General features: G+C 43.1%; 1 protein-coding gene across 1 annotated transcript in view; it reads left to right on the top strand.

Annotated features, from left to right (window-relative positions):
• The first annotated feature begins 9149 nt into the window (after positions 1-9149).
• The window catches only part of MELK (maternal embryonic leucine zipper kinase), a 102748-nt gene continuing 85529 nt past the window's right edge, over positions 9150-26368 (top strand). Inside the window, exons 1-3 of the mRNA XM_053568789.1 lie at positions 9150-9276; positions 18542-18637; positions 21219-21304. Of these exons, the coding sequence (XP_053424764.1) occupies positions 18580-18637; positions 21219-21304 (144 nt within the window). The 5' untranslated portion in view covers positions 9150-9276; positions 18542-18579. The remainder of the gene's footprint in view (positions 9277-18541; positions 18638-21218; positions 21305-26368) is intronic.

The raw sequence follows: 26368 nt of genomic DNA, 5'->3' as shown, positions 1-26368 counted from the left end.
TAGCTCAGAGCAACCTCAAACTCTTGGGCTCACGTGATCCCCTTGCCTCAGCCTCCCAAGTAGCTGGGACTATAGGCAACCTCCACAACACCTGGGTAGTTTTCTTTTCTATTTTTAGTGGAGATTTTTGCTCAGGCTGGTCTCGAACGGCTGAGCTCAAGCAATCTACCCACCTCAGCCTCCCAAGGTGCTAGGATTACAGGTGTGAGCCACTGGCCCACCGAGCCTCACCTGGTGGTCTTTAAAAAATGTAAATCACAGCTGGAAGCAGTGGCTCCTGCCTGTAATTCTGGTGCTCTGGAAGGCTGAGGAGGGAGGATCACTTGAACCAAGGAGTTTGAGACTTGCCTGGGTAACATAGTGAGACCCCTATTTCTACAAAACAATTTTGAAATTAGCTGGGCATGGTTGTGCTGCCTGTTGTCCTAGCTACTTGGGAGGCTGAGGCAGGAGGATTGCTTGAGACCAGGAGTTCAAGGCTGCACTGAGTTGTGATTGTGCCTCTGTACTGGCGCCTGGGCAACAGAGTAAGCCTTATTAGTCTCTTAAAAAAAAAAAAGGAAATCAAGTCTCAGGTCTCATTCCTCCTCTATTCATATAATGTCTCTGCATCACACTTAAAATAGCACCCAGTGCTTCCAAGGGCTTTAGTGCCCTGTGTCATCTGGTTGTTCCTCCCTTTTCACCACTGCCAGCCCTTCTGCCCTGCCTTCCTTCACTCCAGCCATGCTGGCCTTCAGGCTGCTCTTTGAGCATGCTGAACTTGATCTTGTCTTTCTCTCTTATTCCCTCTGTGTGGATCGTTCTCTTCCCACATACTCATGGCTCTCCATTTTTTACCTTGCACACCTCTGCTCTGTTGTCACTTCCTCAGAGGGGTCTTTCCACTTTATCTAAAATAGTAGCTCCCTTCCTCCCCACATCACTTTCCAGCCCCTGCCCCTGACTAATTTCCTTAGGCAGCAAGTATCAGAGTCTGAAATGAAATTATTTGTTGATGTGTTTGCTCTCTGTCTTAAATAAGTGCCCAGTAAATATTTATTGGGTAGATTAATATGTAAGTGGTTGTCATTTTCTTCCTTCTACTCACAGCAAGTGCTTGGCTCTTGTTTGCTCAGTGGAAACCCTTGGAATCCAGGCCTGGATTCTGAAGGTTCTAGGCCTAGTGCAGACCCCTCCCTGCTTTGGAGGTGGAAAGTGTAAACTCAGTATCCCCTGGCTGCTCTGCAGCCTTCTTTCAAGGTGTTATAGCCAGGGGGTTGAGGCTTCAGAGAACTGTCAGTGAGTCTTCTTACGGTGACCATAGCCATTACTTGGCTTAAGCCCTCTTTTTGTACTTCTCTGAAGTTTTTTTTTTTTTTGTAGAGACAGAGTCTCACTGTACCGCCCTCGGTAGAGTGCCGTGGCGTCACACGGCTCACAGCAACCTCTAACTCTTGGGCTTACGCGATTCTCTTGCCTCAACCTCCCGAGTAGCTGGGACTGCAGGCACCCGCCACAACGCCCGGCTATTTTTTTTTTTGTTGTTGTAGTTGTTGCAGTTTGGCCGGGGCTGGGTTTGAACCCGCCACCCTCGGCATATGGGGCCAGCGCCCTACTCACTGAGCCACAGGCGCCGCCCTTCTCTGAAGTTTAGTACCCATCCCAGGGACCTCTGCTGGCCCTGCTTGCAGAGGAGGGAGGAAAGAGCCAAGGAAACTTTGCCGTGTGAAATTCATGGCAAGGAAGGGTCCACAGTATGTGCCACAGGAGATAATGGCTCATAGAGACCAAGCAGCCAGGTCCAAAGTTGCCTAACTAGGCCTGAACCTTTCTGACCTTGGATCTGCTGCCTCCCCTTAACCTAGAAATATTCCCTCACAGAGAACAAATTGGGCCTTCCATTCTGCAACCCAGTTTCAGATATTCTGGAAATCCTGACTGGAACGAATAATTTCTGACTAGAGAGTTAAAGCTGTTTTCAGATTTGTTTATACCTAAGGAAGGTGACCTGTGTCCTCCGGTTCTACTCAAGATGACCCGCCAGACGACCTCTCCTCTGGTGATCTTGGCTCTCATAAAGCATTGCAGCTGAGTTGTAACTGGGAGGCAGTGCAAGGTTGTTCTTGTCCATGGTGAGTATAGATGCTCATTCATTCATATGCCATTAAAAATCTGTTGTGTTCTGAAGATCTATTGCATAGTATAATGACTACAGTCAATAATAGTGTATACTTGAAAATTGCTAGGAGTATATCTTAAGCACCAGTTGTGGGGTGCTTACATCAGTAATTAACCCCCTCCTCCCAACCTTTTGGATTAATTCATATAAAGATGATAGAGCTTTGGGGATTGGCCACCATTAAGCCCCCGAATGTTGCTTAGAAAGTACAGGCTGGGCGGCGCCTGTGGCTCAGAGGAGTAGGCGCCAGCCTCATATGTCGGAGGTGGCGGGTTCAAACCCAGTCCCGGTCAAAAACTACAAAAAAAAAAAAAAGAAAGTACAGGCTGACAGCCAGGTAAGATGCAGGAATGCTATTCCTTCCCTCCTCTTGGGCTCAGACTCAGAGGATTGTTCCTGATGCTCAGTTTCTCTTTTGGTGTCCATTTCTTAAAAGTTGATCTTTTTCCTGCCTGTGGCTCAGACGGTAAGGCGCCGGCCCCATATACCAAGGGTGACGGGTTCAAACCCGGCCCTGGCCAAACTGCAACCAAAAAATAGCCGGGCGTTGTGGTGGGCGCCTGTAGTCCCAGCTACTTGGGAGGCTGAGGCAAGAGAATCGCTTAAGCCCAGGAGTTGGAGGTTGCTGTGAGCTGTGTGAGGCCACGGCACTCTACCGAGGGCCATAAAGTGAGACTCTGCCTCTACAAAAAAAAAAAAAAAAAAAGTTGACCTTTTTCCTATGGGCTTCTTGCAGGCCCTCTTCATTCCCCTTGTTTGTCATCAACAATTTACAGTTTCCTAAGTTATTGTTTCTCTGATATTTGTTACCCTTTTACTTAGCTGGTTTCTGTTCTAAGTTTTGAAAGAAAACATTCATTTCATCAGCAACACATTTAAACATTATCTTGTCCATCTTGGGATCTTACTCTTGCTCAGGCTGGTTTCAAACTCCTGGGCTTGAGCAGTCCTCCTGTGCTGGCTGTCCAGTGAGCAAAGAATACAGGCGTGAGCCACTGTGCTTCGCCAGTCTATTATTATTCTTATCATTATTATTTGAGACAGAGTCTCACTTTGTCATCCTCCGTACAGTGCTGTGGCGTCATAGCTCACAGCAACCTCAGACTCTTGAGCTCCTGATTCTCTTGCCTCAGCCTCCCATGTCTGCCACAATGCCCAGCTATTTTTAGAGATGGAGTTTCCCTCTTGCTTAGGCTGGTCTCCAACTGCCTAGCTCAAGTGATCTACCAGCCTGGGCCTCCCAGGGTTTTCCCATTCCTTTACAGAAATGCAGTTGAATTATCATAATAAGAAAATTTAACAAATTCTCAAAGTAATTTCCAAATTCAAATTACTTAAGTATTTATTTATTTTTCTGAGACAAGGTCTCACTCTGCACACTGCTAGAAGGCTTAAAGTATTATTTATTTTTTTTTTTGGTTTTTTTGGCCAGAGCTGGGTTTGAACCCGCCACCTCCGGCATATGGGACCGGCGCCCTACTCCTTGAGCCATAGGCGCCGCCCAGCTTGAAGTATTTTTTTTTTTTGTAGAGACAGAGTCTCACTGTACCGCCCTCGGGTAGAGTGCTGTGGCGTCACACGGCTCACAGCAACCTCTAACTCTTGGGCTTACGCGATTTTCCTGCCTCAGCCTCCCGAGCAGCTGGGACTACAGGCGCCCGCCACAACGCCCGGCTATTTTTCTGTTGCAGTTTGGCCGGGGCTGGTTTGAACCCGCCACCCTCGGCATATGGGGCCGGCGCCCTACTCACTGAGCCACAGGTGCCGCCCAGCTTAAAGTATTTTTAATAGTTTTTTTTTTTAATTTATTTTTTTTCTTTTTTAAAGAGACAGTGTCTTTCTATGTTGCTCAGGCTGGGGTGCAATGGCTATTCACAGGCACAATCATAATTTACTAATTATTTCCTTTTCTAGCAGGACTATGACTGAAAACTTGATACGGTGTGGCTTTCCACTTGCTCTTAGATTGGGTATAAATAAAATCAGTAAGTCTGAGATCAGCTAAGTTGGTTGACCTTGGAGGGCAGAGAGCATTTCTTCTGAATGGTTCCTTTTGAGATTGGATTGCAGGCTTTGTTTTGCATCTCATGGATGATTCAGCCACACATGGCATTGAGATTCTTAGCATTCATTTTGCTAAGCACAGCTCCCACCCCACCTTGCCAGGCCAGGCACAGTCCTAAGCTGGCAGAGAGGCTGCTCTGGCTTTCTCTGAAATGCACAATTGTCCCTTTCCCTTTCCTGGTCAGTACCCCTTCCTCCAGTCTGGCAGACATGCCCTCCCAGCAGTGTCTCCTGCTTACCAGCTCTTCTTTTCTTGCCACACCCCTGTATCCTGTGCTACACTCAGCTTGCCCTTCTCCATGGAGACTTGTGTTTTCTTGCTGTTATGTTTCTGCACACATAGTTTCCCCTAGTTGGGGAATATTTTTTCCCTTGTCAAATTTTAAAATTATTTTAAAGGCCTATCTCCAGTATAAAATGTTTCAATTCCCTGATCAGAATTCATTGCTTCCCTCTGAGCTCTAAGGATGATGGCTGCATGCACTTGTATTTAGCATTTCTATTTGGTCCTTTATTAGTTAACCAACTCTAATATGAGTCTGCCCGTGGCTCTGACTCCTCTGTTTCTGAGCTCTCTTGGACAGAAGACACAAGTCTTTCCTTCCTTTCTCTGGCATTGTCCTGAACAGGGCCTAACATAGGTGGTATTAGAAACTGATGAAAGAATAAGTCGTATAAACTACCCTGTTTGAGAGGGGTAGGCATTTGGGTATAGATATGATGCATGTGAGTGCATATTAATGGTTCCAAAAATGATAGTGCATTTTTTTTTTTTAGATAGTTTCACTATGTCACCCTTGGTAGAGTGCTGTGGCGTCACAGCTCACAGCAACCTCCAACTCTTGGGCTTAAGTGATTCTCTTGCCTCAGCCTCCCAAGTAGCTGGGACTATGCCACAACGCCCGGCTATTGTTTTGTTGCAGTCAATTAGCTGGCCCGGGCTGGGTTTGAACCTGCCACCCTTGGTGTATGTGGCTGGTGCCGCCGTTACCACTGTGCTACAGGCGCTGAGCCGATAGTGCATTTTTTGTTGCTGCTAATGGTGCTATTATTATTATTTTTTGCGACAGAGTATCACTTTGTTGTCCTTGGTAGAATGCCGTGGCATCACAACTCATAGCAACCTCAAACGCTTGGGCTCAAGCGATTCTCCTGCCTCCACCTCCCAAGTAGCTGGGACTACAGGTGCCCACCACAATGGCCAGCTATTTTTTGGTTGCAGCTGTTGTTGTTGTTTGGCAGGCCAGGGCTGGATTTGAACCCACCAGCTCTGGTGTATGTGGCTGGTGCCTTAGCCGCTTGAGCCACAGGTGCCGGGCCTCAGTGTCATTTTTCTAATAGTATGTTTCACTTCATGTCTCTGTATTGCACTTTGGTAATTCTCACAATATTTCAAAATTTTTCATCATTATTATATCTGTTATGAACTGTGATCAGTGATCTTTGATGTTACTGTAACTGTTTTGGGGTGCCATTAAAGTTATCCATATATTGGGCAGCACCTGTGGCTCAAGGAATAAGGCGCCGGTCCCATATGCCGGAGGTGGCAGGTTCAAACCCAGCCCCGGCTAAAAAAAAAAGAACGGCCATTTGCTGCTGTTCCTGAGCGAGCACCAGCCATCCCTTAATAAATCATTCATTTTGTCTGCAAAAAAAAAAAAAGTTATCCATATAAGGCTTGGCGCCCGTAGCATGGTGGTTACAGTGCTGGCCACAGGCACCGAGGCTGGCAGGTTTGAACCCAGCCTGGGCCTACTAAACAACAATGACAACTGAAACAAAAAATAGCCAGGCGTTATGGTGGGTGCCTGTAGTCCCAGCTACTTGGGAGCTAGAGGCAAGAGAATTACTTAAACCCAAGAGTTTGAGGTTGCCGTGAGCTGTGACACCACAGCACTCTACCGAGGTCCATATAGTGAGACTCTGCCTCAAAAATAAAAAAAGTTACCCACAGAAGATGGGTGCCATAAATAGTCTATACATTCTGATTGCTCCACTAACCAACCAGACTTCAGTTGAGGAAGTCACTACAGATTTGGTGCAAATATCAAGGGAAGTAGAATTAGAAGTGAAGCCAGAAGACGTTACTGAATTGCTGTAGTCAAGTGATAAAACTTGAATGGATGAGGAGTTGCTTCTTAAGGATGAGCAAAGAAAGTGGTTTCTTGAGGTAGAATCTACTCCTTGTGAAGACGTTGGGAAGATTTGTTGAAACGGCAACAGAGGATTTAGAATATTACATAAACTTAGTTGATAAAGCAGTGGGAGGGTTTGAGAGGAAGGACTCCAATTTTGAAATAAGTTCTATCAAACAGCATCACATGCTACAGATAAATCTCATGAAAGAAAGAGTCAATTGTTGTGGCAAACTTCATTGTTGTCTTATTTTAGGAAATTGCCACAGCCACCCCAACATTCAGCAACCACTGTTCTGATCAGTTAGCAGCCATCAACATTGAGGCAAGGCCCTTCAACAGCATAAAGCGTATGACTTGAAGGCTCAGACAATTGTGTTAAAATTAAGTTTAGCCTAAAGCTGCCCTCTTACATATTTTAAGATTTTCCTCAAGATTTCTCCATACATAGTATACCATACCCTAACTAGATGCATAAACACTTACTTTTATAACACATGGTTAATCTCAGCAGTGGACTTCAGGCTATCACAGATAGCCAACTGTTCAAACCTTGTTCAAATATGGCAGAAACTGAGCTGTCACCAATCTAGCTATTTCTTTCTTTCTTTCTTTATTTTTGCAGTTTTTGGCCAGGGCTGGGTTTGAACCTGCCACCTCCGGCATATGGGGCCAGCGCCCTACCCCTTTGAGCCACAGGCACCACCCCAATCTAGCTATTTCTACACCTAACTTCCATTTTCTGTCCATAATGTTATCCAACTATATGGCAATCCTAATGTTGCTCAGAATCTATTCTGGTGTGGGTGATCATGGAATTTGCTGATTTGCAAATCCTTCTTGGCTCAATTAAACTGTGTAAAATTTAATTTGTCTGAAGTTTTTTTTTGAGACAGAGTCTCGCCTTGTAGCCCTTGGTAGAGTGCTATGGCGTCACAGCTCACAGCAACTTTAAACTCTTGGGCTTAAGCATTCTCTTGCCTCCGTCTCCCAAGTAGCTGGGATGACAGGCATCCACCACAATGCCCAGATATTTTTTTTAGAGATGAGGTCTCGCTCTAGCTCAGGCTGGTCTCGAACCTGTGAGCTGAGGCAATCCACCCACCTCAGCCTCCCAGGTATTGGGATTACAGGCATGAGCCACCGCACCCAGCTTGTCTGAAGTTTTTCACAATTGGTAGCATTTTTTAGCAATCAACTATTTTAAAATTAAGGTATGTACTTTTTTTTAGACATAATGCTATGGCACACTTAAACTAAAGCATAGCATAAATATCACTTTTATATGCACTGGAAAACCAAAAAATTCATGTGACTCACTTTATTGCACTATTTGCTTTATTGCCGTGTTCTAGAACTAACCCTCAATATCTCCACAGTATGCCTGTATTTTTAAAATCTGGATTATTATAAATATTTAAAAATAAATCTGTAATATCACTCTTAGTATCCAGTGGTTGGATATACCAGGGATTTGATATACTCACCATTGATCATTAAAAAAAAAAAAATTCAGACTCTCTCCCTTAATAGTAGCTCATTTTTTTTTTTTTTTTTGTAGAGACAGAGTCTCACTTTATTGCCCTCAGTAGAGTGCCATGGCATCACACAGCTCACAGCAACCTCCAACCCCTGGGCTTAAGCGATTCTCTTGCCTCAGCCTCCCGAGTAGCTGGGACTACAGGCGCCCACCACAACGTCCAGCTATTTTTTTATTTTTTTTTTAAGATTTTTTTTTTTTTTTTTTTGTAGAGACAGAGTCTCACTTTATGGCCCTCGGTAGAGTGCCGTGGCCTCACACAGCTCACAGCAACCTCCAGCTCCTGGGCTTAAGCGATTCTCTTGCCTCAGCCTCCCAAGTAGCTGGGACTACAGGCGCCCGCCACAACGCCCGGCTATGTTTTGGTTGCAGTTCAGCCGGGGCTGGGTTTGAACCTGCCACCCTCGGTATATGGGGCCGGCGCCTTACCGACTGAGCCATAGGCACCGCCCAATAGTAGCTCATTTTCTTCCCTTTCTCTCCTTACTCATATTTTCTTTCCAAAGAATATAATTTTAATTCAATTTTTTTTACTTGAAAATCTTTTACCCAGCACCCTATCATACTTCATGCAATAAAAATACATGAGTAAGCTTAAATTTAATATATATTATTTCCTGAAGCTACACTTCTTAATTTGTTGTTTTGGATGGAGCTATCGCAACAACTGTAATTCATGCAGTAGATCAAAATTATATAATGACCAAAGTCAGAAAGACTTCCGTGATGCTGGGTGGGTGTCTATGGTGCCGTGATTTATCTAACGGACAATCCGGCCCCTGGGGGTTCTTATTCCTCATAGCAACACATTTTAAATAAAATTCAGGAGAGGGGAGAGGTACCCCTGTCTTTGTTGGGTTAGAGCACCGCCACTCGGCAATTAAAGACGAAAATGCGAACTGACTACTAGGGACTTCTCTGGCTGATCAATTTTAGGAAAGAGAAAGTAAGAAAGTTGTGGGCGTGGAAACTTTGCATGTCCACGTCACCTGGAAAAATCTTCACGCGCCCTCGGGGAGATGCTCATCCGCAGTTTGATGACCAAGGACTTCAGCTACCCCTGAACAGCCCAACGGAACTATCCTGCGGTACCACCCGCAGCCCGAGGCCGACTCAGGTCCAAGCCTACGGTGCCTGCTCCGTCCCGACGTGCCCCGCGCGCGCTCCCCGCGCTAGATCTCATCGCCGCGTCCGCCTCCGCCGTGTCCCGCCCCTTCCGCCCCGGGAGATTCGAGTCTCTTGGCGGGCGGAAGCGGCTGGAACTCCACGTTCGAAAAGCTGCTTAGGAACGTTTCGCACCCGCCGTTTTGCTCCAGACGGTCGGCAGGCACTTCTGTCCTGTCCGGCCCCGCGCCGCCCGGCCCTCTGCCCCTCAGGTCAGTTCTCCTGCCTGCCCACAGCAGCCGTAGGTGAGGGCTGGGGTCTGGGCTGTGCGGGGCGTGGGGAGCGGCGGCCCACGCCCGGTTTGCTTCTGGCCTTCAGGAGGCTGGAGAATTTCATCGGAGCCCCAGTTTACCAGTCCTGTTTCCTGGATGAGATACTAAGCCTATCCAATTCTCGGTTTCCTCCTCTGTACGTGGCGATAATGACAATATCTACCTTACAGGGTGGTCGAAGTAGGTGTTAGGCAAATCGTTTGCCACATAGGTGGTGGTAGATGTGAATTCCTATTCCCAGTTTTCCGTTTTCGTGACCCTGTCTCAGCGAAGCAAGTTAAAAGGCTTTCTAGTTATTTCTATTCATACAATTCAGTTTACTTCCTTTAGTAAAATAGAAATGTGTTATCACTCCCTTTTCTAAGTTCAAAGCCTTCCTCGCCATCATCTTCCCAAAGAAGTGGCTTAAGAGGCTTAAAAGGGGAATGTGCACCGAATGAGATAGCAGTAAAAGGAGCAGCAAGGTTGCTCCTTTCAAAAAGTCTGTGGGGAAGACTCCCCAAAGAAGATATCCCAGCCGAGTGAACAGGAAGGACCCTAATACCTGGGATGAATAATTGTTTTTGAGCTTCTTTGATTAATAGAATGGGGGAAGGTGGAAAGCCTGGAATTTTGCTTAGAGGTCAGTGTTGCTAACATTTTAGTTCATATTTTGGTTTTCGTTTCCTGTGGGGTGTGGAACATATCAGAAAATCAGAAAATCCCTCTTGCATATTCATGGACTTGTTTCATCAGTGGAGTTGTCCTGGTGTAACTATTGTGGACCGACTAGTTGGGCAAATCAATCCCTTAATGCCTTTAGGAACCAATGCCTATTTGCTTATGCTCGCAGAAACCTCTTTGCAAGGGAGCAGGGTACTATGCTAATTAATTGTATTACAAGGCTACATTGTAAGACATTATGTATTCTCATTTGAAATTATCCTCAGCATCAGTCTTACCAAGCTTACTAGACAAGATAAATGTATTACTTAATAGGTAATAGAATAGCCGAAATAATATGTTGGTAATAAAATTCCCCCAATTTGTTGTTATTCTATAAAATTTAACCATAAGCCTCTTGTTATCAAGCCAATTCTTTGTTTCCTCAGAAGTTCAAGATTCCAATTATATATGCCCACAATTCTTCTATTTAGTCATATCCAGAAAGACACTAAGGTGTCTAATTGGGGTCCAATATTGAGAGGCTACCTTCCCAGTTGACTGTATCATGTGATGCTGTTTGATACCATTTTACCCACAGTAAAACTTCTTTCAAAATTGGAGTCAATCCTTTAGGAGCTACAAACTTGGGTTACTCAAATCACAAGTCTTTCTTGTGTTCTGTATTAGCATTCTTTTTTTTTTTTTGTAGAGACAAGAGTCTCACTTTATGGCCCTCGGTAGAGTGCCATGGCATCACACAGCTCACAGCAACCTCCAACTCCTGGGCTTAAGCGATTCTCTTGCCTCAGCCTCCTGAGTAGCTGGGACTACAGGCGCCCGCCACAATGCCCAGCTATTTTTTGGTTGCAGTTCAGCTGGGACCGGGTTTGAACCCGCCACCCTCGGTATATGGGGCCGGTGCCCTGTATTAGCATTCTAAAGAATAAATGGGGCTCTTCAGACTATTTAGAACTGGCTGGGAAAGGTGGCGCACACCTGTAATCTTAGCACTATGGGAGGCTGAGTTGGGTTGATTGCTCAAGACCAGCCTGAGCAAGAGCGAGACCCTGTCTTTACTAAAAATAGAAAAATTAACTGGGTGTGGTGATAAGCACCTGTAGTTCCAGCTGTTCAGGAGCCTGAAGCAAGAGGATTGCTTGAGTCTGGGAGTTTGTGGTTGCTGTGAGCTACTATGCTATGGTAATCTAGCCTGGGGCAACAACAAAAACAAAAAAGAGAATATTGGGCCACGTGTGGTGGCTCATGACTGTAATCCTAGCACTCTGGGAGGCCCAGGCTGGTGGATTGCCTGAGCTCACAAGTTGGAGACTAGCCTGAGCCAGAGTGAGACCTAGTTTCTAAAAATAGCTGGGCATTGTGGGGCGGGGTGCCTGTAGTCTGAGCTAATTGGGAGACTGAGGGAACAGAATTGCTTAAGCCCAAGAGTTTGAGGTTGCTTTGAGCTGTGATGCCATGGCTCTCTACAGAGGGTGATGAAGGGAGACTCTGTCTCAAAAAAACAAACAAAAACAGAATATGTAGAACTAGCCTCACATCCACAAAATTTAAAAATCAATTATAATCTGCTATCTGTAGGGTATGTGTGGTGACACACACCTGTAATCCCAGTATTTAGAGGCCAGGAGGTTGACTCCAGCCTGAGAATGTTGAGACCTCATCTCTACAACAACAAAAATTAGGCAGGTATAGTGGTGCATGCTTATAGTCCTAGCTACTTGGGAGGCAAAAGCAGGAGGATCACTTGAGCTCAGTAGTTGAGGTTACAGTGAGTTATGATTGTGCCACTGCACTCTAGCCTGGACAACAGCAGAAACCCTGTCTTAAAAAAATCTGCTGCTAGTAATGTAAGCACCAGTTTTCTTTTTTTTTTTTTTTTTTTTGTAGAGACAGAGTCTCACTTTATGGCCCTGCGTAGAGTGCCGTGGCCTCACACAGCTCACAGCAACCTCCAACTCCTGGGCTTAGGCGATTCTCTTGCCTCAGCCTCCCGAGTAGCTGGGACTACAGGCGCCCGCCACAACGCCCGGCTATTTTTTGGTTGCAGTTTGGCCGGGGCCGGGTTTGAACCCGCCACCCTCGGTATATGGGGCCGGCGCCTTACCGACTGAGCCACAGGTGCCGCCCAGCACCAGTTTTCTTATTTAGTAGCAAAAATGATGTCCTCTAGATTCAGTAGATAGAATCTACATTGGTTTTACTCATTCAAGAGTAATTTAAGGGAAGGGGGTAAATAGAGAAAATAGAAGGAAAAAATAAAGTGCATGGATTTGGTCTTACCTCAGCTGTCCGATTGACAACTAGTTGTTCAGAGGCCACAACCTGGAAATTTGGAAGAAATCTATTAAGAAATCAATTGTGGAGACCAGCCCCAGCGCTGAGCCTGTCCTAGTAAAAAAAATAAATCAATTATGATGCTCTTATATCCCTAATCTAGGCAAGTGAATTCTGACATTTTATAAATTGCTTTCTCTTTCTTTTTTTTTTTTTTTGCAGTTTTTGGCTGTGGCTGGGTTTGAACCCACCACCTGCAGCATATGGGGCCAGCGCCCTACTCCTTTGAGCCACAGGTGCTGCCCTGCTTTCTATTTCTAAGAGTGAATTTGGGGCAGCGCCTGTGGCTCAGTCTGTGGGGTGCCAGCCCCATTTACCGAGGGTGGCAGGTTCAAGCCCCGTCCCGGCTGAACTGCAACCAAAAAATAGCTGGGCGTTGTGGTGGGCGCCTGTAGTCCCAGCTACTCGGGAGGCTGAGGCAAGAGAATCGCTTGGGCCCAGGAGTTGGAGGTTGCTGTGAGCTGTGTGAGGCCATGGCACTCTACCAAGGGCCATAAAATGAGACTCTGTCTCTACAAAAAAAAAAAAAGAAAAAGAGTGAATTTGAATAGCCTACTTCTTTGTGTGGAATTTAGACATGTGCAGTAGTGGCAATTAGAACTCATATTTCCTGAGGCCTACCTTTTCCCTTTATGCATTTCTACTTCCGTCATCATGTTTCTGTTTTTTTTTTTTTTGTAGAGACAGAGTCTCACTTTATGGCCCTCCATAGAGTGCCATGGCATCACACAGCTCACAGCAACCTCCAACTCCTGGGCCCAAGCGATTCTCTTGCCTCAGCCTCCCGAGTAGCTGGGACGACAGGAGCCCGCCACCATGCCCAGCTATTTTTGGTTGCAGTTCAGCCGGGGCTGGGTTTGAACCCGCCACCCTCGGTATATGAGGCCGGCGCCTTACCGACTGAGCCACAGGCGCTGCCCCATCATCATGTTTTTTTAAACTTTGGAATGTCTCTTTGTGTTTCCTTCCTTGTTAGTTGTAGTCTGAGTACCTCAATACTGCATTATTGGGGGGGGGCGGGGTTTGCTCTAATGAATTTGATAGTCTACTTCAATAGCAGGCAACTTTCCAATCAGATTTATAGTCCAGCATTTCTTCATTTCCATTCTCCCACTATTTCTCTTTTCAAGATCCCAGAGTTTTCTGAGCGTTGGATTGACTTTCTTATTTTTACTGCTTTAATTGCCTGTTTTGGAATTTCTTAGTCCTGTGATTCTTGTTTTTTTAGAATAAGACCCACTTCATTCTCATATTTGCCACCTGACAAATGCCCTTTAAAGTATTTCTGACTTATTGTTACTGTTCACAGTATTTTTAGGGTTGGCGCCTGTAGCACAGTGGTTATGATGCCAGCCACATATGCCCAGGCTGATGGGTTCGAATCCAGCCTGGGGCTGCCAAACAACAATGACTGCTGCAACAACAACAAAAAAAGCCGGTGTTGTGGCAGGTGCCTGTAGTCCCAGCTACTTGGGACACTGAGACAAGTGAATCACTTAAGCTCAAGAGTTTGAGGTTGCTGTGACACCACGGCACTCTACCAAGGGCAACATAGTGGGAGTCTGTCTCAACAAAAAAAAAAAGAGTATTTCTAATCCTGTGCCTTCAGGTGTCCAGTGAGAATAAATATCTACTTCCCGTTGAGTAACTTCTACCACTGTAGTAGAAGCAGAAATGTTTCATTTTATTTTTTTTCTTTTTCTTTTTTTTTTATTGAAATGTTTCATTTTATATCACTAGTTTTCTCTCAGCTCTGGAACCTGACCTTATTCTTCTAATGTTTGCCTACCTTATTCATGCAGGTTCAGCTATATTAAATGTTCCACTTGCTTTTTAGTTTAGTCTGCTGCAATCTCTTCCTAGGACTTGGCTAATATTGTTTATTGTATTAGAATATCTTTTTGCCCATTATCTTTTTTTTTTTGCTATTTCTGCTTTGACATTGAGACTAAAATCTGTTTTTTTTTTTTTTTTTTTTTTCTTTTCTAAAATCTGTTTTTTAAAAGTTGATTCATGGGCGGTACCTGTGGCTCAGTGGGTAGAGTGCCGGCCCCATATACTGAGGGTGGCAGGTTCAAACCCAGCCCTGACCAAACTGCAACAAAAAAATTAGCGGGGCATTGTGGCAGGCGCCTGTAGTCCCAGCTGCTCAGGAGGCTTACTTAATGATAATAATTTACCTTTTTTCTCCTAGTAAAATGATTCATGGAATCAGTGTTTTAAGCATTTAAAAATGATACTTAAAAAATATGTTTTATGGCTTTTGGAGTTTAGATTTCATTCAGATTTTTCTCAACCTCAATTTAAGAAGATAATCTACCCTTGCTGTGTGAAGGGCCTACCCATTACTCTGTCTTCCTTTATAAGCATACCACATTCCTGAATTTGAAGTCATACTCTAGGTCTTTCAAATTCATGGTTGATAACATGCACACTGGTCACTTGGTTCTGGATGAGGAACAGAGAACTTGAAGGTACCCTGTTTCCCCGAAAATAAGACAGTGTCTTATTTTAAGGTGTGCTCCCAAAGATGTGCTAGGTCTTATTTTCAGGGGATGTCTTATCTTTCCTGTAAGTAGGTCTTATTTTTGGAGGATGTCTTATTTTAGGGGAAATAGGGTAGTAAACATGGTACCTACTGCTCAGCGATCTCAGAGCCTTAAATGGGCTTGCCAGACTCTGCCTGTTGATGAAGTGGGGCTATCTGGCTCTAGAAATGACACTGTCTCCAGGTCCTCACTATTGAGGGGCAGTGATCAGGATGCACAGGCTTTGTTCTTTCCGTGTAGAACTTAGTTTCCTGAGTCCCAGTTGGCTATGAATGTAATCAACCTACTAAAGTGTTAAGAGAGAAGGGGGTCCTGAGATTTTGAACACTGGGCTGTCATTACTAGTCCACTGCTGGGTCACCAAGGGAGATTTGTGTGCAGGGGCAGACCAAGCAAGGAGGAAAATTTTATTACTAGATGGGCCTTGGCCTAAAACCCCTTTGTGAACTCTGTGGTCCTGGTGTGCTGTACTGGACTCTGTGGGAGATGCCGTGTGTCTGACTTGGAGACATTCACTTCCCCTGGACCCTTCTGATTCCTGCTTGCCTTCTAAGGGATATGGGAACATACATCTCTTCCCAAGGTTAAGATCCTAAGTCTTTTCTTCTCTACCAACTTTTTAGAAGAGTCCCTTAGAAAAACTTTCTGTATAGATTCAGAGTTTTTTTTTTTCCTTCTTTGTAGAGACAGAGTTTCACTTTATGGCTCTAGGTAGAGTGCCATGGCATCACACAGCTCACAGCAACCTCCAACTCCTGGGCTTAAGTGATTCTCTTGCCTCAGCCTCCCAAGTAGCTGGGACCACAGGCACCCGCCACAACACCCGGCTATTTTTTTTTTTTTTTTTTTTGTAGAGACAGAGTCTCACTGTACCGCCCTCGGGTAGAGTGCCGTGGCGTCACACGGCTCACAGCAACCTCTACTCTTGGGCTTACGCGATTCTCTCGCCTCAGCCTCCCCAGCTGCTGGGATTACAGGCGCCCGCCACAACGCCCGGCTATTTTTTTTTTTTTATTGCAGTTTGGCTGGGGCTGGGTTTGAACCCTCCACCCTCGGCATATGGGGCCGGCACCCTACTCACTGAGCCACAGGCGCCGCCCCCCGGCTATTTTTTTTTGTTTGTTTGTTTCAGTTCGGCCGGGGCCGGGTTTGAACCTGCCACCCTCCGTATATGGGGCCGGCGCCTTACCAACTGAGCCACAGGTGCCGCCCGATTCAGAGTTTTTTTTTGCAGTGTTTGGCCAGGGTTGGGTTTGAACCCACCAACTCTGGTAAATGAAGCCAACACCCTACCCCTTTGAGCCACAGGAGCCACCCAGATTCAGAGAGGTTTAACCCCATGTCTAACTTTAAAGAAAGGGCTGCTTTATAACACCTACATTAAAGTCTTAGGACTTGACCTATGTATGAGTACTTTTATTTTTTATTTATTTATTTATTTTGAGACAGAGCCTCAAGCTGTTGCCCTGGGTAGAGTGCTATGGCATCACCGCTCACAGCAACCTCCAACTCCTGGACTTACGCGATTCTCCTGCCTTAGCCTCCCAAGTAGCTGGGACCACAGGCGCCCGCCACAACGCCCAGCTATTTTTTGGTTGCAGCCGCCATTGTTGTTTGGCGGGCCCAGGCTGGATTCGAACCTGCCAGCTCAGGTGTATGTGGCTGGCGCTTAGCCACCTGAGCCATAGGTGCCAAGCCTGTATAAGTACTTTTTTTTTTTTTTTGGTAGAGACAGAGTCTCACTTTATGGCCCTCAGTAGAGTGCCGTGGCATTACACGGCTCACAGCAACCTCCAACTCCTGGGCTTAAGCGATTCTCTTGCCTCAGCCTCCCTAGTACCCTGTTTCCCCGAAAATAAGACAGTGTCTTATTTTTTTTTTATTTTTATTTTTTTTTAGAGACAGAGTCTCACTTTATGGCCCTCGGTAGAGTGCCATGGCATCACAGCTCACAGCAACCTCCAACTCCTGGGCTTAAGCGATTCTCTTGCCTCAACCTCCCAAGTAGCTGGGACTACAGGCGCCCGCCACAACCCCTGGCTATTTTTTGGTTGCAGTTCAGCAGGGGCCAGGTTTGAACCCGCCACCCTCAGTATATGGGGCCAGTGCCCTACTCACTGAGCCACAGGCGCCGCCCTGTTCTAGTATTTATTACAAATTATAACAATTTATTGCCTGTTTATTTGCCTTTGACTTCTTCACTAGAATGAACACTATGAGGGCAGAACCACATTTCTTCTCTATTATAACTCTAGTGCCAAGCATAGTGTGGCACAATAGGTGCTTAGTAAACACCCATGTGAATAAATGAATGCGTAAAAGCCAATTCAGGGTTAATAGCCTAGAACTGCATTAGCAGTTTTGCCAGACACACTGCTAATCTCTAAAGTCAACTAAGAGCATATTAGACAAGACAAAGCTGGCATGAATGTGACTTTGTGTATTAATGAGCATAACAGGATCCTACTCATCATGATTTTTTGTAATACTGTTTAATTTTAAAACTTAGGAAGGCAAAAATCACGATGATATACCTAAGTTTTTTTGCAACCTATTTTTATATATTATTTGATGCATACTTAAGAGTATATATAATACATGTAAGGTATGAAGTATTGTAATAAAACATTTATCTCATGTATCTTCTACACAATAAAATTGTATAGCATTGGAGTCTTATTTTTGCATATCCCTGATGACTAATGAAATGAGTATATTTTCATGTCTTTATTGGCTATTTGTGTTTCTTTGTGAAATGCTTTTATGTCATTTGCTGTCATTTTTCTTTTGGGTTTTTCTTTTCTTTCTTTCTTTCTTTTTTTTTTGGGGGGGGGACAGAGTTTCAAGCTGTTGCCCTTGGTAGAGTGCCATGGCATCACAGCTCATAGCAACCTCAAACTCTTAGTCTTAAGATATTCTCTTGCCTCAGCTTCCCAAGTAGCTGGGACTATAGGTGCCCGCCACAACACCCAGTTACTTTTTGATAGCCTGTTGTTTGGTAGCTACTTTTTTGGTTGTCTGTTATTTGGCACACCTGGGCTGGATTTGAACCCGCCAGCTCCAGTGTACGTGCTGGTGCCCTAGCCATTAAGCTACAGGCGCCGAGCCTCTATTGGGTTTTTCTTATTGTGTATGTTTTATATTAATATATTCCATAAATATCTGTTATATGTATTACAAATACCTTCTCAAATTCATGTTTTTTCTTTTAATGGTATCTTTGGATGTGCAGAAGTTATTAATGTTTAATGTATTAATTTTTTATCATAGCATTTTATCTGTTTAAAAGATCTCCTATCCTGAAATAATGACAGTAATTTTTTTTTTTTTTTTTTTTTTTGGGTTTTTGGCCGGGGCTAGGTTTGAACCTGCCACCTCCGGCATGTGGGACCGGTGCCCTACCCCTTGAGCCACAGGCACCACCCAATGACAGTAATTTTTAAAAAGTTTAAAGTTCTTCCTTTCATACTTAAGTCTTTATCTGGAATTCATTTTTATGTATGGTATAAGATAGGAACCTGGTTTTCTTTTTATATGGCTAATCCAGTTTTTATTTATATGCTTAAGATTTATTTATTAAATACTTAACTGTTATAGGAATGGAGGAGACAATCTGGTATTATTTTCTTCATTGATTATGTATAATCTTTGTCTTATAGGTTCATTTTTAAATTTGGAATAAACTTCTAGGAGGACTATGAAAGATTACGATGAACTTCTCAAATACTATGAATTATATGAAACTATTGGGACAGGTAAATATTATTTTTTTCATGAAGGTAGAGGGTAGATCAACTATTTGAAAGTATGATCTATTTGGGTAGGCATGAGCTTTTTAGTCTAACTTACGTAGTTTTAAAATTCTTCTACCTACTTTAGTAAGAAAAAGTAGAACAAAGAGAGCAAAGAATAGTAGGAGAGCCCTTGAAGATCTTTGCAAAGATTTTGACTTTTATTTTAAATAAAAGTCATTAGAGGGTTTTGAGCCAAGGGGTAATCTGTACTGTGATTATACAAAGTTACTCTGGCTGCTTGGTAGAGAAAAGATTGGGTTGAAGCAGAAAAGGGCAGAAGGAGAGACGTGTTAGGAGGCTTTTTGCAGTGATTTAGGTGAGTAATGTCAGAGATAATGGTGGCTTGGACAAATTAATGGTGGAGAAATTAGTGAAAGGGATAGGATTCTGTACATGTACACTCTGTTTGTATTTTAATTTATTTATCAAGGTGTTAACATACAGTAAAATACAGGCAGTTCCCGAGTTACAGGCCCTTGACTGATGTATGACTTGGGCTTACAAATGGAGGCTATTATAGGCAGTCCCTGGGTTATGAACAAGATTAAGTTCTATTGGTATGTTTTTAAGTTGAATTTGTATGTAAGTTGGAATAGATATATTTACCTATTACCTGTAATAGCCTCCATTCATAAGTGCAAGTTGTACAAACATCTTTTGGATGTTTGTAACTCAGGGACTTAGTGTAATAGCCTTCATTTGTAACTGACCTGTATGTAAGGTGGATGTTTGCAAGTCAGGCATTACCCATACAGGCAAAAGGTGAATGTACCCATTCCAACTTATATATAAATTCAACTTAAGAACAAATCTACAGAATCTATCTCATTTGTAACCCAAGGATTGCCCGTATGCAAAGTGTACTAATCTGGATGGAATTTTATAATATATTCTATATATGTGTGCACATAGCCATGTATTTCCTGCTTAGATCAAGTACTTGCTTCCTTTCCCCCAAAATAACCACTGATATATTTTCAGTGCAAAACCAATGGTATTTATTTATTTTTGAGACAGAGTGTCACTATGTCACCCTTGGTAGAGTGCTGTGGCGTCACAGCTCACAGCAACCTCTAACTTTTGGGCTTAAGCGATTCTCTTGCCTCAGCTTCCCAAGTAGCTGGGACTACAGGCGCGTGCCATAATGCCCGGCTATTTTTTGTTGCAGTTGTCGTTGTTTAGCTGGCCTGGACCAGTTTCGAACCTGCCGGCCTCAATGTATGTGGCTGGCAGAGAGCTGCCAATGGGATTTATTGATGAGTTTTGCATATGGGTTGTTAGAGGTATAGAAGGGCTAAGGATGGTTCCAGAGTTTTTAGCATAAACACCTGAAAAAAGGAGTTGGCCTTTACTGAAATGAGGAAGGCCAGGAGAAAGACTTCCAAATGTTAATTTGGAAACTTTTACGTTAAAAAAATTTTTTTTGAAACCTTACTCTGTAGGCCTGGTGAGAGTGTAGTGGTATCCTCGTAGCTCACTGCAACTTCAAACTCTAGGTTCAAGTGATCCTTATATCTCCTGAGTAGCGGAACTATAGGCACCTGCTGCCAAACCTGGCTAATTTTCCCTTTTTTTTTTTTCCCTGTAAACATGAAATTGGTGTATTTTTTTTTTTTTAGTTAACACTCATCAAGTTCACTGATTCTAATAATTTTTCCATTTTTTATAGTTACGGGATCTCATCCTTGTTCAGGCTAGTGTCCAACTGCTGAGCTCAAGAAATCCTGCCTTGGCCTCCCAAAGTGCTAGCATTACAGGCATGGGTCACTGTGGGTGGCCTATAAGTTTTTTATTTTTATTTTTTAAGATACATAAGTGGACACAGCTTTTGATCCAGTTTTGAATATAATCTTCACAGTTTTAAAATTGAATGGAATTTTCATACAATTTGTCTTTTTAGCAGCTATATTGTATCCTAGCAATGTTAATTGCCTATTTATTTATTTATTTTTGAGACAGAGTCTCACTCTATTGCCTGGGTTAGAGGGCAATGATGTCATCCTAGTTCACTGATCCTCAAACTCCTGGGCCTCAGCCTCCTCAATAGTTAGGGACTAAAGGGATGCATTGCCACCCCTGGCTAATTTATTCTTTTTAAAAATATTTTGTTGCTGTGTTACCCAGGCTGATTTCGAACTCCTGCCCTCAAGTGATCCTCCTACTTCAGCCTCCCAAACTGCTAGATTATAGGCATGAGCCACCTTGCCCAGCCTAGTAAATGTTTAATTATAAAACAAATTTAATTGCAGTGTTAATTGTAAAGCAAATTTTTAGAGTGAATTCTGTTTTTTTTCTTAAAAGTTAGAGATATATATAATCCCCAAAGCTTTTTTTTTTTCTTAAAAAGTTAGAGATATATATAACCCCCAAAGCTTCAGCTAGACATTGGATGAGAAGAGGCTAGAATTTGTGGCTAACACATTGAAAGCAATAGGAAGAAAGAGCCACAAACTTCTAAGAAGATATGGCAATAGAGCCTTTAAGAGTACATAAAAAGGTGTTTGTGTGCTTATGTCTTCATAATATATTTTCCTATATTTAGGTGGCTTTGCAAAGGTCAAACTTGCCTGCCATATACTTACTGGAGAAATGGTAGCTATAAAAATCATGGATAAAAGTGCACTAGGGGTAAGTTAAAAATTTTTTTTTTTATATTCTACCTATGGATCAATTTTGTCAATTAAAACTCAAAGGTGTTTTTATGTTCTAATAACTGTTCTTTTTCTAGAATATTATTTTTTACCTCTTAAAAAAAGTATAGATTTGTGATTTTAAAAAGTAATCTGGGGGAGGAGATTACTTTATCCTTCAGATTTTAATGCAGGGCACAGGCATGTATTTGAAATCTATAGCATCCATTTTTCTGTTGTTTCATAGTCTTGTAGATGTTTCTGGATATTAATATTTCCTGTCTTTACTTTTTCATGGTATTTTTATTGAATGTTGATCTGTTTTTTAGTGTAGATAGGTAGGTAGATAAATCTTATGTCCCAGCATTTTAATTTTATTCAAAGTGACCTTAGAAGTTATCTAGTGAAATCTTTTTCTTAGCCTCTTGTTTCTCTACAACGTGAATACTTTCAAAATTCAGCAGATTATTACCTCCTTACGCTGTCCATTTAATTTGTCATCTTGCTATAATGTACGTGAAGTTATTTTTTTTATATTAAGGTAAATATAAAGACCTCTCTTTTGAAGGTCTTTTTGGACCCTCTGTACCCTTTCAGGTGTTTAAAATCACCCCGAGTCATTTGCTTTCTCTAATTCTTTCAGCCATTCTTCATTTTGTTTAGTTTCTAGGCCTTTTTTTTTGAAATTTTTTGGCTGGGGCTGGGTTTGAACCTGCCACCTCCGGCATATGGGGCCGGCGCCCTACTCCTTTGCACCACAGGCGCCGCCTTTTTTTTTTTTTTTTGAAACAGTCTCAAACTGTTGCTATGGGTAGAGTGCTGTGGAGTCACAGCTCACAGCAACCTCAAACTCTTGGGCTTAAGCAATTTTCTTGCCTCAGCCTCCCAAGTAGCTGGGACTACAGGCACCCGCCACAATGCCTGGCTACTTTGTTGTTGCAGTTGTCATTGTTGTTTGGCAGGCCCAGGCTGGATTTGAACCTGCCAGTTCTGGGTTTGTGGCTGGCTCCCTAGCCGCTAAGCAACAGGCGCCGAGCCTAGTTTCTAGGCTTTTTCTTATTCTGATTTCCTTCTGCTGAGAATTCAGTAGAGTTGCAGTATAAATCTGTGGCTGTTTCTTTTTTCGAAGATAAATTTTAATTATTTTTTACTCTGATCATGAACCTCTACAGGGTTAAAAAAGGAAAACTGTTTTCTTTTTTTTTTGAGACAAGTCTCACTTTGTCACCCTGGGTTGGGTGCCATGGTATCATGCTCACAGCAACCTCAAACTCTTAGGTTTAAGCGATCCTCTTGCCTCAGTTTCTTGAATAGCTGAGATTGAGGTGCCTACCAAAAATGCCTGGCTATTATTAGAGGTCTTGATCTGGCTCAGGCTGGTCTTGAATTCCTGAGCTCAAGCAATCTACCCACCTCAGGCTCCCAGTGTGCTAGGATTACAGGCACGAGCCACCACTGCCCTGGACAGGAAAAAAATGTTTTCTTGATTGAGTTAGCATTATAATTATTAGTGGTATAGAACTGAGTAAAGCAATGTAAACATTTAAAAAATATTAATTATCAAACATAAAAAATGATTTTTGACGGCTTACTTATTGCTGGAATGATACAGGGTTTAATATTACTTGTTACCTTATTTTTTATTTTTAAGGATGTAAGTGCTGATTAACAAGTATAAATAAGTCAAAGAAATATAAGCAGTTTAGGTGTAGCAATGTCATCCCTTTTTTTAAATTCCTTCCAAAATATATACTAAAATCACACAGTGACTGATACCTGTCAGTTGATATGTTCTCCTTCAATTTTTTGTCTTTTTAGTGTTCAGTATTATATTTGTTAATCTAATAAAAAAGCTTTAAACCCCATTTTTTCTTGAATATTTAAACATTGAATACAAATTTGATTAATTCCCCCTTAAGCAATTTAAACTTTAGTGACAACTTCAGCTTCATTTACTTTAGCTATTACTTCAAATGCTTAATTAGTAAACAAAGTGTGTATTGTTACTACAACATGTATTATCATATTGATGCTCAGAACTTATTCTAAAGCATCAATCTCATAACATTAATTTGTATTATTTTTGTATTATTGTATTATTTTTAAACTCGTTTTTATATTTTTCTTTTTTTTGTGGTTTTTTTTTTTTTTTTTTGGCTGGGGCTGGCTTTGAACCCGCCACCTCCGGCATATGGGACCGGCGCCCTACTCCTTGAGCCACAGGCACCGCCCTATATTTTTCTATTGTTACTTAGTCACTTACTAGGATTTTAATAATATTTTGATTATTTCCATGGTTTTAGTCATCAGGCTTTCCAACCCACCCACCAAGAAAGAAAAAGAAAGATTATAATATCAGAATAGTGGAAGTTGGAATTGGTTCTTGGTGAAGAACTGACATCTAGTTGTATAGTCTTAGGTAATTGGATCTTGAGCCACTTATTATTAGACTTAGTCCCTTTTTATAATAAAGTTTGGTTACTTCATGTGATTTCCAGGTTTTTGTCTTTCAAAATGTTTTCAACTTAGGCTTGGTGCACCATAGCTCAGTAGTTATGGTGCTGGACACGTACAATGAGGCTGGCGGGTTCAAACCTGGCCTGGACCTGCTAAAAAACAATGACAACTGCAACCAAAAAATAGCAGGGCATTGTGGCAGATGCCTGTAGTCCCAGCTACTTGGGAGGTTGGGGCAAGAGAATTGCTTAAACCCAAGAGTTTGAGGTTGCTGTGAGCTGTGACGCCACATGGCACTCTACTGAGGGCGACATAGTGAAACTCTGTCTCAAAGAAAAAAAATGTTTTCAGCTTGGCTTATCCTCCTCCTTAACTAACTTTTTATTTTGAAAATTTTATTTCTTTAAAAAAGTTTTATTCAGGGCAGCGCCTGTGGCTCAAGGAGTAGGGCGCCAGTCCCATATGCTGGAGGTGGCGGATTCAAACCCAGCCCTGGCCAAAAACCAAAAAAAAAAAAAAAAAGTTTTGTTTATTTAACATTCATCTTAAATTTATTAACAGAACAACAACTAAAGATCAGGAATATATTTTCTTGAGGTACAGCTTCCAGGAAATTACTGGATGTGGTCAAAGATAATAGAAATATAAAACTGTTACCATTTGTGGTTCCCTGTTAAAGGTATATAGGTTAAAGAACTTCCCAAACTTTTTTTTTTTTTCAGAGAGAGTCTCACTTTGTCGCCCTCAGTAGAGTGCTACGGCATCGCAGCTCAGCAACCTCCAGCTCTTGGGCTTAGATGATTCTCTTGCCTCAGCCTCCTGAGTAGCTGAGACCACAGGTGCCCGCCACAACGCCTGGCTATTTTTTTGTTGCAGTTTGGCCGGGGCCGGGTTTGAACCTGCCACTCTCAGTATATGGGGCTGGCACCCTACTCACTGAGCCACAGGTGCCGCCCCCAACTTCCCAAACTTTAAAGTCATGGTACACACAGAAAATAATGGTGTCGGCATACACATCGGTTAAAAATGCCAAAAGACTGCTCTCGGCTGGACCCATGGGCTGAAGAGATCAATATTTTGTTCACTATTGATGAGAACCTGTGAATCAGCTGAATTTATGAAAGTCACAATTATAAATTCCTTAGAGTTCTTAAAATTCCAGAATTAAGATCACATAAATTACTTTGGTCTTTTATATGTCAGTGTTCACGAAAGAGGTTCTCTCTCTTAACATTCTTCCAGAAATGTGAGACCCTGGTCCAGGCAAACAATGATTCCTGTGTCTTAAATCAAACCAACACGGCAGGGTCAAGGGTCAAGTTGACCTCTCTGGCCACCTAGGGCCAAAGCCATACAGCTGAGCCCTGTAGGACAACTCTCATATGCCTGCGCACTGTTGTTAGGTTACTACTTTGGCTGCCTTTCTTCTTTATGGGGGAAAAAAAAAGAACTTTTCCACAAATTTCTCTTCCCCAAGTTTGGGGAAAGTGTGTTTTAAACTTTGTGTTATTTCAAATCACAAATTCAGAGACTTGTAAACATAAATATTTATTTTTTATGGAGACAGAGTCTCACTTTGTCACCCTCAGAAGAGTGCTGTGGCGTCATAGCTCACAGCAACCTCAAACTCTTGGGCTCAAGAGATTCTCTTGCCTCAGCCTCCTGAGTAGCTGAGACTACAGGTACCTGCCACAATGCTGGCTATGCTTTTGTTTAGCAGGCCCTGGCCTGGTTCGAACCCACCAGCCCTGGAGCATGTGGCCGGAGCCCTAAACAGTGAGCTATGGGTAACCAACCTAAAAAAAGAGTTGTTTTTTTTTTTTTTTTGGTAGAGACAGAGTTTCACTTTATTGCCCTCAGTAGAGTGCCTGGCGTCACACCGCTCACAGCAATCTCCCAACTCCTGGGCTTAGGCGATTCTCCTGCCTCATCCTCCTGAGTAGCTGGGACTACAGGCGCCCGCCACAACGCCCGGCTATTTTTTTGTTGCAGTTTGGCCGGGGCTGGGTTTGAACCCGCCACCCTCGGTATATGGGGCCGGCGCCCTGCTCACTGAGCCACAGGTGCCGCCTCATAAAAAAAAAAAAGTTTTAAAAATTTCTTTAGTTGGGGGCGGCGCCTGTGGCTCAGCGGGTAGGGCGCCGGTCCCATATGCCGGAGGTGGCGGTCTCAAACCCAACCCCGGCCAAAAAAACAAAAAAACCACAAAAAAAAAAAAAAATTTCTTTAGTTGGGCGGTGTCTGTGGCTCAGGGGGTAGGGTGCTGGCCCCATATACCAAGGGTGACGGGTTCAAACCCGGCTCTGGCCAAACTGCAACAGCAAAAAAATAGCCGAGTGTTGTGGTGGGCCCCTGTAGTTCCAGCTACTTGGGAGGCTGAGGCAAGATAATCGCCTAAGCCCAGGAGTTGGAGGTTTCTGTGAGCTGTGATGGCATGGCATTCTACGGAGGGCGACAAAGTAAGACTCTGTCTCTACAAAAAAAAGAAAAAAAATTCCTTTAGTTTTATATTTTTAGAGGCCAGTTCACCCTCTTGCTCTAGGGTGGCACAATCATAACTCACACTGTAACCCTGAAGTCTTGGGCTCAATGATCCTCCGACCTC

This window comes from Nycticebus coucang, chromosome 2, assembly GCF_027406575.1.
Source record: "Nycticebus coucang isolate mNycCou1 chromosome 2, mNycCou1.pri, whole genome shotgun sequence".
Taxonomy (NCBI): Eukaryota; Metazoa; Chordata; class Mammalia; order Primates; family Lorisidae; genus Nycticebus; species Nycticebus coucang.
This window is presented reverse-complemented; position numbering and strand designations above follow the sequence as displayed.